Raw genomic sequence first — 13,534 nt, 5'->3', positions numbered from 1 at the left:
AAAATAGTAGAAAGTGTCACTGTTTAAATAAATAAATAAGAGCTTGATAGATTAATTACCTACATTTAGCATTTGATTCTGTAGTCATAACAGCATTCGTTGCATGTCTACAAATAATCTGAACATCCCTGAAGTACAGCCTCTTGACTAAATATAAAATGCAAGACATGGAGTTTCTTCCTAGCTCTGCATGCACCCAGAAACTCCAACTGCATCTTAACTACGTGCCAGATGAAACCAACTGCATCTTCTCCTTACCCCCAAGCTCTGACTTTTGCATGAAAGAAACACAAGCACGAAGGGAGCTGCAGCATGACCCAGCAAGGTCCATAATTCAAGTTGGAAATTCGAAAAAGAGAGAGATCTTTATGTTTAATTTCAAATATCCCTTATTATACTTCGTGGTTTTGCCCTGGGGTATTTGCACAGGAGAATATTCATTTTTGTGATCAGATCTTCAAAATGAAAGCTCTTTGCCATCTGAATATCCACGTAAATATTTTGGGATTTGATTCCTTAATCAGTAGCTTCTGCAGTAAGATCTTTCCCTCTGACAATTTCTGTCATTGAGTCCTTATCTTAGGATTTCTTTCTGCTCACTGATTCAGCCTGAGACCATACTGGGCAAAGTACCTTTCTGTTGGTTAGGCTGAGCCATTGTTTGATAGCTGGCTACAGAAACCTTTGTATGGAAGCATCCTTTAAGCACATACTTTCTTTGCAGGTGCTTGGCTGGATCCGGAATGGTGAATCAATGCTGAATGCAAGCCTTGTCAATGCAAGCTCCCTCTCTGAAGCTGAGCAGCTCCAGCGAGAGCATGAACAATTTCAGCTGGCCATAGAGGTAATACAAATAAATTAACTTTGTTTCTTCATCCTAGCCGAACAGCATGCAAAGGTTATCTCTTGGGCATCAGTCGTTGCTTGCTTGAAGGAGGGGAAGGAGTAAAAATTTTAGAAAGTCAACCTACCATTAAACTCATAAAGCAGCTGGAGGTTAATAGTGAGATAAATTATTTATCATCTGCAGCTAATTCTTCTGCTGTCAAATATCAGCATTTCCATTCATGAAAATGACATTCACACATCTCCTGATAATTTCTTTAGTGAAAAACAATAGGATTAAAATTCACAAAGTGGTCTGAAAATGGTAGAGGTTCATGAAGTCAGATCATTTCAGAGCATTCATTTATGAATATCTTTGATTCTGGATAATGCTCTCACTTGTAATCTTTGATTCAGCGGCTCTGTTGTTGGTGGCAGAGGAGATATTCATTCAAACCCACATTCTCAAACACCTTTGGTTTAAGCAAGAGGGGTGATTCTTAAGAATTGCCTGCTGAACTGAGCTTGTGCCCCTGCTTGCCTGTGAGGAGCACGTCTTTGACGTGGCCCTTGAAAACCAATAGCGAGTCAACGCATTTGCCTCCCTCATGGTGTCAGGACGTGGCAGGAGTAATAGCACATCCTCTGAGCTGCTGTGCTTTGGATAAGAAGTGGAAAGTTATCAACTCCCCTGAGTAGAGGACTTCAGAACTCATGGTTTGGCTCAGTTCTTTACGTACCCTTGCTATTATGAACACATCCTACGCTCACAGGGTGTGCTTGCTCCAATTGTGTATAAGGAGGTACATTGCTTTCTTCTGTTCCTGCTTATCAAGGTGCATATGCTTCCCCAGTTTTCTGTGTTAATTGTTACCTTTTTACAAAGCAAAGAACAGGTTGGCAAATCACTTTCTGTGGTTTATATATGTTTGAGGAAAAAGAAAAAAAGAGAAAAAAAAACACTTTATGAGAATAATATTCCCATAATGGAGATTTTAAAAGATGCCCAGCTTAGGGGGAAAAAACTGTCTTTATGTCTTCTGATAAACTTCAAAGCAGTCAGTATACATTATAGTGTGGCTAGTAAGTATAGAGTTTAAATCTTAGTAAATGACCTGTTTTGATCTAGCTCCGCTCACAGTAAGGAAGGAGCAGCTGCTGTAGCTCCTAAGGGAACAGAAAGAAGTTTTCTATCAATTCTGTATGAGCTGGCTGGTACCGAGCCGTGCTGACCACATCTTGGCAGCCATCACCAGGCGGCGGTGGGGGACAAGACACCCACCAGCTGTGTTATCACAGCTTGCTGCCATTGAGCGAGTGCTTGTATTTGGTGGTAAATGCAAATCACAGAGGGAGAAGAGGGTTACACCACAGTACGGGGAAAATAAGTTTTCAAAGGGAGAAAACACTAGATTAAATATTTAAAGTGTTTAAACCTCAATATGGGGAAGAGATCAGCAAAGCACGCAGGGCAGACAGTCCTCTAAAGGCACGCTAGATGTGAAATTGGTTTTCAGTTAAAGTCCTTTAAAGTCTATTTAAAACAAGTATTACGACTCTAACATCAGTAAAGCAGCTGGATATTACATTTAACCAGTTGTTCTTGAACATCTTCCTAAATGTTTCTGCCAAGTATTAATCCTTTTTTTTTTTTTTTTTTTTTTTTTGCTAATAGCTTTCTCTACATTGCATTATTCATCAATGTATTACCAGATGATTTCAAGCTTCTTTCCAGGTTCAAGGATTAGATCATAAATGTATCACATGAGAATTTGTCAGCAGCAGTTACAAATGGGATGCAGAACAGAGGAGTCTTCAGGAGATTTTAGGGCTTCTGTTCAGAAGATTAAAATCAAATATTGGGCTAAACCTGAACACAATTACTTGGGAGCTGGGAAAGGCCAGGGGCTATTTTCCCCTTAGTAACCTACAAAGGAAGGTGTAACCACCGTTTGGTTAACTGAGAGGCACAGATGCAGGCTGGGGAATGGGGCAGATATATCAGTCCTGCCTGCAACTGAGCCAACTGGGGAAACATGTGGAAAATAGCTTGACTCCCCTCCGAGTTCTGCCCTTAAAGGTAGCACAATATAGGTCCAATGTGAGTGTACTGTCTGAAACCTATCTTATTTGAACTGATATCTGTGGCATAGTTCATGCTGTTAAATATATATATATGGCTAAAGAGAAATCATCATAATGGGGAAGGTTTTTTTGTCCTCATGGTCCAAATAGTATTTTCAACATTTGTTGATGAAAGCCATTCCTAATATCTTTAATTTACGTGGTACAGCAGTGTTCCCTCTAAGGCAGCCTCATGTTTCCTGGCTTGACGCTTTGTATCCTGCAGACAGGACAATTGTATACCTGAGGAAAGCTGCTGATGCCAGCAAACTCTCTGGCAAGAGTCAAATCGGGGTGATTAGGCCCATAGTTTGCCAACTCTTTGGTGTTTGCTTTTGTGCCTGCAGACTGTGTAGGATGCAGTCAGCACTGAGTACAGGCAGGGTGGGAGCTCAGCATGGTAGCTGCCTGCACTGGGGCGGCCACAAGGGATCCACCAGGACTCTCTCCCTTGCCTCAGGTTGTTCCCCATGGGGCAGTAGCTGTCCGGTGGAGCTAGCCCATTGTGGCCGGTACTTGCTTGTCCCAAGCTTTAATAACCTTGTAAATGTGTGTGAATAACTGAAACTAAAATGCTTTGCGGAAAGTAACTGTTAACTGGAGATAACTCTAAAAATGTTTCACTCTCTCACATCTCCATGCTCACGCCTCGCTCCACCTTTCTACCATAAATCTGGCGCATCTGTACAACCTCTCTTTCCTCCCCTCATACACAGTCCCTGTTTCATGCCACTTCCTTACAGAAGACACACCAGAGTGCCCTGCAGGTCCAGCAGAAAGCCGAAGTGCTGCTGCAGGCTGGGCATTATGATGCCGATGCCATCAGAGAATGTGCTGAAAAGGTGGCCCTGCACTGGCAACAGCTGATGCTGAAGATGGAGGACAGGCTCAAACTGGTCAATGCTTCGGTGGCCTTCTATAAAACCTCTGAGCAGGTGAGCTGAACAGTGTCATGTCCATTTCATGGCAGTTGCCTACAGTCTTGCATTTAGTTCCCAGTGTGTAGTGCAACAGTCTCAGTAAGATCACTGGTGCAATCTCTCTACTCCTTTAGGATATTGAACTGTTCCAAATATCTGCTCCCTTTTCCTTGAGCAGTCCCAGAGATAGGAAGTGTGGCACTTTGGTCAACCCTGCTTGCCTCGAAAAGCTGCCTTTTGATACATTTGCATGTCTCCATCGACACACAAAGTGCAAACAAAGCTTTCTGTCCCTTGAATAGGACCCACATGTGTTCTCAGGTGACCCCCAGCTAACAAACACCAATGTGATTGCACTCCACCCCATGACAGTGGTGGTACATGTGGGTTTTCTACTCTGATCCCAAGTGCAGAGGGTCTTTTACCAGCAAGGGATTGTAAAGCATTAACAACATTAACCAAAAGGATGATTTATCCAGTGGCATAGCAGGTTGAACTGGCCAAAACCATGTTTCAAACAGGCAGTTTGAATTATGCAGTAACTTTCATCTTAAAGTTTTTATTGAAACTGTGTGGAAACAATATAATTTTTGAGCTTTTTTTAATTGTCTCCTTCCCAAAGGGAAAAATTTCTGAAATCCTATCATCTTATTTTCAAGTCCTCATTATACCAGAGTTCATTTTGAGGAATATAAATCTGCATTTCTTTGAGAACTGCTTGCCATTAATTACTTATTATTTTGTGAGCAGCACTAGCCAGTGTTTTCAATAGTAGTAAAACACCACAATGCCAAAACAGATGCCAAGATACAAAGCGATTTCTCTGAAATCCATCTGCAGCACAGGTAATTATGGCAGTAACCATTATATGTTGACACAACTGTACCTCATTCCAGGAATCCATGAATTGTAAACCACATCCAGTTGGCTGCAGGTACAATAGGATCATTCATCTCTTGCATAAACAGGTGCAACTTCACTGTAGCTGGTGGTGAGAGTTAGTGTCATGGTATGGATACTCGAATGGCCTCATGTGATATAATTTACTGCAGCCAGGCAGCTTGTGTTAGCTGTAGGAACCTGTGGTTTTGTGAAAAGCAGCAATGATTTCCATTAAAATTTCTATTGTTATCACCACACAGTTAGTTCCTCTATCAGAGAACAGGCTTGGAAAGTTTTTTAGCACAGCTAAATATGTCATTATGGACCAAGATAATTTTTCCTAAACATCAAGGCTGTAGATGATCCTTGGGCCACTTTTTGTTGTCATTGTGTAATGCATTTATAAGATTGTTTAAAATAAATTAATTCCTTATAATTAATGTCCTTCCCTGTGAAGGGTTTACAGATTTACAGTCCCTGATGCACTCAGGATTGGAAAGAATTACTGCTGGTGGAGGACTGTGAGAAATGGAAGCCATTAAGGGATTCATTAGTGCTTTAGGCAGTCAAATGTGCTGGCCAAAATATGCATAGCCAGTCATTTATCAATTCCGTCTCTCTTCCTTTCTCCAAGTGATAGACAAGCGTACTGCAGTGCCCACCAGTTCATTCATGAGTGGTGTCTCTGCAGCAAATGTTTGGAGCAAACATCGCTCAGTCTTTAATGCTCATGAACTTGCTGCTGCAAGCAGTCTGTCATTCTCTCAGGCTGCAGGACTGATCTACAGCCCTTAGCAGTCTGGTCCCTGGCTGCATGACAGTGGATTGAGTAATTTACTGGATCCTGAGTTCTCTGAGTATCTACAAAAAACAGCTAAAAAGATGGCCAGAGAGACTGTCACAACCAGCCAAACTTCTTCACGCCTGTCTTCCCCAATTCACTATGTTTGTGGTATAGCTGGTGGAGCCCTGGCTTTCATATTGTCCAGTTTCCCTCTGACTTCATCGACAGCCTGCTTCCTGATAATTTCTCTCATCCTCTTAACAGAGAGGTGATACCTGAATGTGCAGGAACCGTCTTTCTGCAAAGATGTGGACCCAAGGCAGTCCATCTACTTTGATTTTTTTTAAGTCACCAAACCCCAGTAGAGTACCAAAGTTCTCAAGAACCAACAAATAAAATAGAAATGCTTTTCTGTGCCTAAATAACACGTGGGACATTTGCTCTCCAGCAAGTGGTTGAGGGTGAGGGCTGGTTTGCATCCAAGCAAGGAACTGATTTCAGATTGTCAAATGCCTGGCAGAAGGTAGGTCAATCAGTTAACCTCAGTTCACCAGTCTTAAAATGGATTTTGATGTGTTCAGGAATGGAGTTTTATGAAAATGACCTGTAATAGTGGGGGGACGATTGAGTGGTTCCGGAGTCTCTTCTAAACTATGCTCTTAAGCACGTGGGGTCCTCTGAATTATATCTTTGTTCATATAAAGATTGCAGGAGTGAGCAAGCAATGGGTGAGCATGGTTAGTCAGAACCCCAGCAATAACTGACTGGATGGATCTTCAGTAATCTCAGTAGTGGAGCGTGTAGGAACAGTCCTCTAGGAAAGAAGAGGAAAGCCCCCAGTGGTCAGGAAAGCTTAGGCAGTTTTTTCAGTGTCTGCACAGGGCACTGAGAGTCATTCTCAGGATCTGCAATGCAAAAGACTCAACCTTGTCCAAGGCTGCTGCACACACGATTTTCAGACTGTGCTGGTTTATTTGCCTTATTCCCTTCATTCAACCAAGATAGAAGATCCTTCAGTAAGCCCTGTACAGTGGAACACCTGCATCCACCTACCTTGTGACACTGATTTAATGTCTATTGGTATCCATAAGTCTTTACAAAAGCTGTATAGGGAGCAGCTAACATGCAGCTGAAGAGAATTAGTTCCAGCTTCAGAACTTGTTTCAGGAAAGTATTTAAGCATGTGTTTTTCTTTAAGTATGTGCTAATTCCCTTGACTTCAGTGGGATTTAAACACATCTAAAGCACCCTTCTGGAATAGGGATTGTTTCCTGAATGATCCACGGGGGCCAGACTGACCCCTGCCTTGGTTATACCTTTTGAGCTTCCCCCCTGCTATGCGTTGGAAGAGAAGAAGGATTTATCACCCTTAAACCAGACGAATTGCATCCCAAACAGTAGAGATCCCTGTGGGCAAGAATAACTAATAGATCATTCTGTCCAGGGCCTGTTTCATACCTGGTTATCCTCCATGCCATGGCCTACAGTCAAGTCAAATTTGGGTTTGAAATATTTTTGGTTTTTAGACTTTTTCTGAATATGTTCCTCCTCGTTATGATTGTGGATAACAACGTTGTTTTGCTCTGGACATGCTTCAGGTGTGCAGTGTATTAGAGAGCCTGGAGCAAGAATACAGACGGGATGAAGACTGGTGTGGAGGTCGAGATAAACTTGGACCAGCAGCTGAGATAGACCACGTCATCCCGCTGATCAGCAAACATCTGGAGCAGAAGGAGGCTTTTCTCAAGGTCTCATTTTAGTTCTGTAATAAATCAGAAAAAAAACTCCCCATTAGGTAGTCAATTTAGGACACTGTTGGTAAGTTTAAGAGAAGGCTCTGAGGTGTAATTCCAGTTCAGATACTGGCTCTCTGTATAAGCCCTAGGCTAATTTCACACTGATATAATAGGAGTGATAAGCATTATCATCAATGTGTATCTCCAGGAGATGTCATCAGGACTAATTAGGTGATGTTTACTTTTCACGTGGAGAATGCTAGTTGTTATGGTGGTTCAAAGTATTTATTTTCAAAATTGCATACAAGGAGCATTATAAATGACAAGTGTTATATGGTATTTTGGTGCTGGCTTATACAAACCGTACAGAATTTCAGACTCTGTCCTCCAAGCCAATACCTGAAAAACTGCTACCAACTGAAGCCATTGGGTCTCTTTAGCACAGCACTGGGATGGAGACTGATTTCCTCCTGCCCTTCCAGTTGTTGCTTGCTAAGAATTGCAGAGCTGACAGGCTGACAAGTCAGCTGACAGCCAGCCTCCCACTTCCACTAACACTGGTGTACAACATGAAACTAGTCTGACAGGCATGGCTTAAGAATCAATGCCTGTAGATTGCATGCTTTTGGAAGCAATGAGTACTCTTCTTGAGAGAGGGTTAGGATTGGTTAGATTGAAAATGTATGTGAGGTACAAGCTCTTTGCAACCAGTTGCTTGATTATTGTCATTAATTTGTCTTAAGATGCAAAATCAGGCACTGAATTCAAAATGACTCATGTATTTTAATACATTCATGAGGCTGTTAATTTATTAGCTGGGTTTGTTGACTCTTAACTGAAGCCCCTGTGTTTCCATATGAAAGAGAACTTCTTGCAAAATAAGCAGACAGTTCCCTTGAGTCCTTTTTGCTTTCTTTGTTTATCTTTACTAACTCTTCTTGGCGGGGGCTGTTTTTCTTAGGCTTGCACTCTGGCACGAAGAAACGCCGAGGTGTTCCTCAAGTACATCCACAGGAACAATGTTAGCATGCCTGGAGTAGCAAGCCATACCAGGGGGCCTGAGCAGCAAGTGAAAGGTTGGTGCACCAATGCAATGACAGCATCACGGGTTTTCCTTGCATCCTTCCTCCTCCATTGCTAAGTTCTGAGTTGTTGTCATCCTGAAGTTTGTGCTTGCTGAGAAGGTACCTTAAGTTTTTGTATCTGCTTTCACTAAAATGACATATATGCCTGACACCGCTAGCAGTGGTAGTGAGGCCTCTCAGAAGGTGATCCCTCTTCTGCTAAGCTCTTATGCAAAGCTCTGCTATCGCAAGTGATAGTGGGGAATAAAGAAAAGGGCTTTGAAACTTCGGCTCTCTCTGGCTTCCCTTGTCAGGGGAGTCCATGGGAGTGACACTGTGCCATTGCCCACTACACAGGTAGTCAGCTGAGATGATCATACGTTGTTTTGTCTTAATATCTAAAAATGAATAAACAAGTAAGTACATATCAAACACAAGATCTAGATGCATCCTACTTCTTCTGAGCACTGAAAGTAAGGAAAAAAAAAAAAAAAAAAAAGAGTCCAAGCTTGTTTGGTCCTAGGTTGGATCTGCAGTATTTTTGTCCCTCGAATCACCCTGCCACATCAAGAAGCAATCACTAGCAAAAATATCTGCCTGTGGTTGTTTTCCTTTGGTCAGAAGAGCAGTTTGCAATCATATGATATATCTGAGATGTTTGAAATGTTTCCACTTCTCTGCTTAATTAATCATTTGTCAACCTGTGGCTAGCAATGCTGCAAGGTACTGATAACAATAATCAAAGTGAATCTACAGAGCTAAATCATTTTTGATTATTATTGGCTGGCTTGCAAACTGCAGAAAGAGACAGCCATAGCAGTACAGCCGTTATGTCTGTGAAAGGGATAAGAACCTTGGTTATATACAGAAGGTGAAAATGGTGCGTCTGAAAAGATTATTTTTATTCCTTTCTGTTGATACCAATTCTGCTGTGTTAATCTGACTTTGGTCCTCCACTTTCCTTGCTACCGTGTCAAATATTTTTTGTGTTGTGGACATTTTTTCCCTACAGTTGAAAATCTTGGGGAGATTGCTTAAACCTTGATTCAGTGAGTCCCTAAACATGCACCTGATATAAGCTTGTGAGTTTTCTTCACTGAGTTTGTTTGAAATTACTCACACATTTATAAATCAGCTCATATGTTAATCTTTTTGTAAGTCAAATGTCTAGAGCAAAGTTGTTAATATAGAACAAAATTAGTTTTATTTGGCATAAACTAGTTATTCAGAGACCTGATCTGGAACACCCATGACAAGTTTCCAGTTAATTTTGTCATTTAGACAAAATTCCTGCTGTCTCCAGCAGGGACTGGGCTACATTTTACAATTAACTTAAGAATTACAAATTTTTTGACCATAATAAGTGTCAGACTTGTAAATGCGAAGGGATGTATCCAAATCTGCTTTCTGCCAGTGGAGTGGATACATAAGCTGTGGATGAATCAAGGCTCAGAAAGGACTTGAGGTAAGAGAGATTATTTTACTGGGTGAAGTAAATGATCGTAACTCACTGTAAGGGATTGACAAGCTGGACTTAATGTTTTAATACAAAATAGTGTGGCTGCTGCTCAGACTGCGTGTGCCTAAGCCCCCTCTAGTGGATGCCACATTTGATGCTATGGAAAGGGGCTGCGGTGCCATACCCAGGAGTGCCTGACACGAGCTGCAGGGCTGACAGCCACAAGAGACTTAGCGTGGTTTCATTAGAAAACAGAGCTTTAACTGAGGTCTGTGTCAGTGATAGAGTGTAAATATCTTTCATTTTCTGTGGGTGTGATTTTTTTTGTTGAGTTAAATCAGTTAAATCAGACCCTTTCATCAAGTTGATACAGTCTGGCTGAGCACCCGCAGGTTTCAAAGAACATGTATATGCCAGACCCCAAAGAGAGGCCAGTCTCCTTCAGGTCTGTTCCTGAGCCTCAGTGTCTGCCACATCCCCTTCACACAGAAAAAGAGTTTAGAGGATCAATACCAGGCCCTAACCCAAAGTCCTAACCTGGCAGTTATTGCAGGTCCCATCATAATGAGTTGATGAGTTCTGCTCAAGTTCTGCTCTGAGTTCTGCTCAAGACAGCATTCTTTGGTGCCAAGTGCTGGGTAGCCTGTGGCCAGAACAAGGCAATAAAAAGGCAATTCTTCTGTGTCAACTAGCACCAGGCCACTAAAATAAGCAACAGAAGAGAACAAAAGGACTAGAAATCAGGTACCCCAATGTATTTGCTATGGTAAATTCCCAACTCCGTTCTAGCACCTCCTCCTTTACCAGATAACTCTGCAACTGCATCTTATTACTGTTGTTGTTTTTGTTATTATTTAAAGCAGTCCCATTGAATCAATATTTTTTTTAGGAAGCACAATCTCAGGGGCTGTCCTTGGGTCCAGTCAGAGTGATTAAATTCAGATTTTAATGGCTTATTTCTTTATGCATTCCTATAACCACTAATCCTGCAGTTCCTTTGCCCTACAGCCATTCTGAGCGAGTTGCTGCAGAGGGAGAACCGGGTCCTTCACTTCTGGACCCTGAAAAAGCGACGATTAGACCAGTGCCAACAATACGTTGTCTTCGAGCGTAGTGCCAAGCAGGTAGTGTAACAACCCCTGTTTGTCTTTCTGTCTTGGCAGTGTGTAAATAACCCTTGTATCCACATCATGTGTCTTTGTGGGGTTCCTATCGCAACCCTGAGTTATATTTAAAAACTGTAACTTTTGAATACATGGCAAATATACATTTTAAAAACAATTTAAAATAATTCCCAAGTCCAACAACAAAACTCAGTATTTTTGCCAGGTCATATTCTTTTCAGGATTTGTTCTTCAGTTAGAAAATAAATATAAGAGCAAACTTGTTTTATTGAGCTTTTATTGAATGAGAAAACTGATTTCGCTCTGTCCAGATTTTGCTGTATGTTGGTTGAATCCCCTACACTCCTTTTTCTCCTAGGAAACAGACAGCACCTTTTGTATCCTTTCCCATCTGCTTTAATTATTGTGTTCTTTTTATGTGTTCCTAGAAAGTGTATTAATACACACAGTATTATGTCACAGTTGCCCTGATATCCGTTATTTGGCAGATTTTTTTGTTAGTGGATTAGTTCTTGAAATACAAAGACTATTTGTTTTGTTTTTCCTTTGGTTGTTTCTGACATTCACAGGCCTTAGACTGGATCCAAGAAACAGGCGAATATTACCTCTCTACTCACAACTCCACAGGGGAATCGGCCGAGGAAACTCAGGAACTCCTGAAGGAATATGGGGAATTCAGAGTACCTGCAAAGGTAAAAAATGACATTAGTCTAATTATGGCATCTACCTTAGTCTGATTATTTATGGTTCTTTAAATGTCTTAAATCTCTGTAATCACATTCTCTTGATTTTATATTTTCCTTCTGACGTTCCTAGCCCAAAAGATAAATGTCCTTTGAGAATTGTGACCTTTCATTTTTAGCAAGACATAAGCACAAAAATGTGTTTTTCTCCCCCTTGACTTTTACTGATTATGGAGCATTTTTGCTCTGATAGGAATGAAGAGAAAGTTCATTTGCATACACAACACAGCAACCTAACGAGATATACCTAAATTCCATCCTCAGAAAATCATACAAGAATGACACAAAGTTCCTAATTGTTCTGCAGCTTCTGAATATACCCATGATCATCTCGGATTCCCCCTTCTTCTTCTTAGCCTGGAGAAGAAGAGGCTTGGGGGGCGGATCTCATCAGTGTATATAAATACCTGAAGGGAGAATGCAATAAAGACAGAGCCAGGCTCTTTCCAGTGGTGCCCAGGGACAGGAGAAGAGGCAGTGGGCACAAACTGGAAAACAGGAGGTTCCCTCTGAACATCAGGGAGCACTTTGTGCTGTGCAGGTGACAGAGCACTAGCACAGGCTGCCCAGAGAGGTTGTGGAGTCTCCTCGTTGGAGATCTTCAAAAGCCACTTGGAAATGGTCCCAAGCAAGTTGCTCTAGGTGGCTCTGCTTGAGCAGGGGGGCTGGACCAGATGGCCTCCAGAGGTCCCTTCCAACCTCAGCTATTCTGCGATTCTGCGATTACAACCACAGTTTGTTTGATTCATTGCAGCTGGACTGATCACAGGCGGTAATTTATCTTACTAGAAATGTTCCACTGATCCCAACGAAATACTTTAAATAAATGGGTTTGTAAACTCTGGGATGAGCATTTTTTAATACAAAGCTGTACTACCAAGAATCTATTAATTTATATGGGGCAATTCTGAGAAGTCTGGTCAGGTTTACAGGGGAATAGTGATTGGATCTGCTTCAGACAAATTAATTCAAACCATAGATAATTCACAGACCATGAATCCACAGGGGTATTAACAGTCATTGATAAGGATCTAAATTGCAAAGTCAGACTGCAGTATGACCATGGCTTTGGTATGATGTAGCTTCATTTCAACGTGTCCTGAAATTGATCTTCTGTAATCCTTAAATTCCTTATTGGGTTGTCCATGCTTGCATGGGTTTGATTCACAGGGTTTGTGTTCTTCATGTCCCCTTCCTTTTTACTGAGTTTGCACATTTGTGAAAATAGGAGATAAGAAGAGTGGATGGGAGCTAAATTAATCAGACAGGGCCCATGCAACATTCCTTTAACAGAACTTCTGTCCTCTAACCATCAGCATGCCTGCAGTTGTTCCAATTTGTCATTTAATTTGTAATCAGAATAATCCCAATTCATCCCAAAGTTTCCAAGCTATTTCTATTCATGATTTAGCCTAGAGTTAAGTTTTATACCTTGTTGCTTTCTGACCGTTACTGGTCATTCCTCACACTGACATATCCAGTCCTGCTCCCTGGGGCTCTACTAAATCACTATCCTGCTGCTGACCTAGAATATTTCCAGGGCCATGTGCAATCTGGTAAATGCAAGTCACTCCCAGATGATGTTATTCTCAAATTAAGCTGTAATTGAAAGCTTTCCTGATCCCAATTCCTTTCTGGCCAAACCAAATGTTTGGACAGCAAAAACACCAGTAGCTTTTGGGAATGAAAAATGGGAATGACCCTTTAAATATGACAGAAAGTCAGATTTTTACTCCTCCATACTTAGCCTTGCTTAAGTACTCAATGTATTAAGATGGCCTCTGATTCTGCTGTTAGTTTATTTTTCTGGTAAAATTTCTATCAGGTTTCAAACATAAAACTAAATTCAAGAAAACAGTGATTTGACAAGTGC

The 13,534-nt window shown here is 41.4% G+C and overlaps 1 protein-coding gene across 19 annotated transcripts in view; it reads left to right on the top strand.

Annotated features, from left to right (window-relative positions):
* The window catches only part of KALRN (kalirin RhoGEF kinase), a 502,830-nt gene that overhangs the window by 337,125 nt on the left and 152,171 nt on the right, over positions 1-13,534 (top strand). For 17 of the 19 annotated variants that reach the window (XR_007166315.2, XR_007166316.2, XM_048072237.2 and 14 more), the window contains 6 exons: positions 725-844; positions 3,666-3,884; positions 7,134-7,283; positions 8,233-8,347; positions 10,803-10,918; positions 11,488-11,610. Coding sequence is in view for 17 of the 19 variants with exons in the window: in XM_048072237.2 (XP_047928194.2) it covers positions 725-844; positions 3,666-3,884; positions 7,134-7,283; positions 8,233-8,347; positions 10,803-10,918; positions 11,488-11,610 (843 nt within the window). In the remaining 2 variants the exon portion in view is untranslated. The remainder of the gene's footprint in view (positions 1-724; positions 845-3,665; positions 3,885-7,133; positions 7,284-8,232; positions 8,348-10,802; positions 10,919-11,487; positions 11,611-13,534) is intronic. The other 2 variants (XM_066999768.1, XM_048072240.2) reach the window with 1 other exon arrangement.

The sequence above is a fragment of the Anser cygnoides genome, chromosome 6, assembly GCF_040182565.1.
Source record: "Anser cygnoides isolate HZ-2024a breed goose chromosome 6, Taihu_goose_T2T_genome, whole genome shotgun sequence".
Lineage (NCBI taxonomy): Eukaryota > Metazoa > Chordata > Aves > Anseriformes > Anatidae > Anser > Anser cygnoides.
This window is presented reverse-complemented; position numbering and strand designations above follow the sequence as displayed.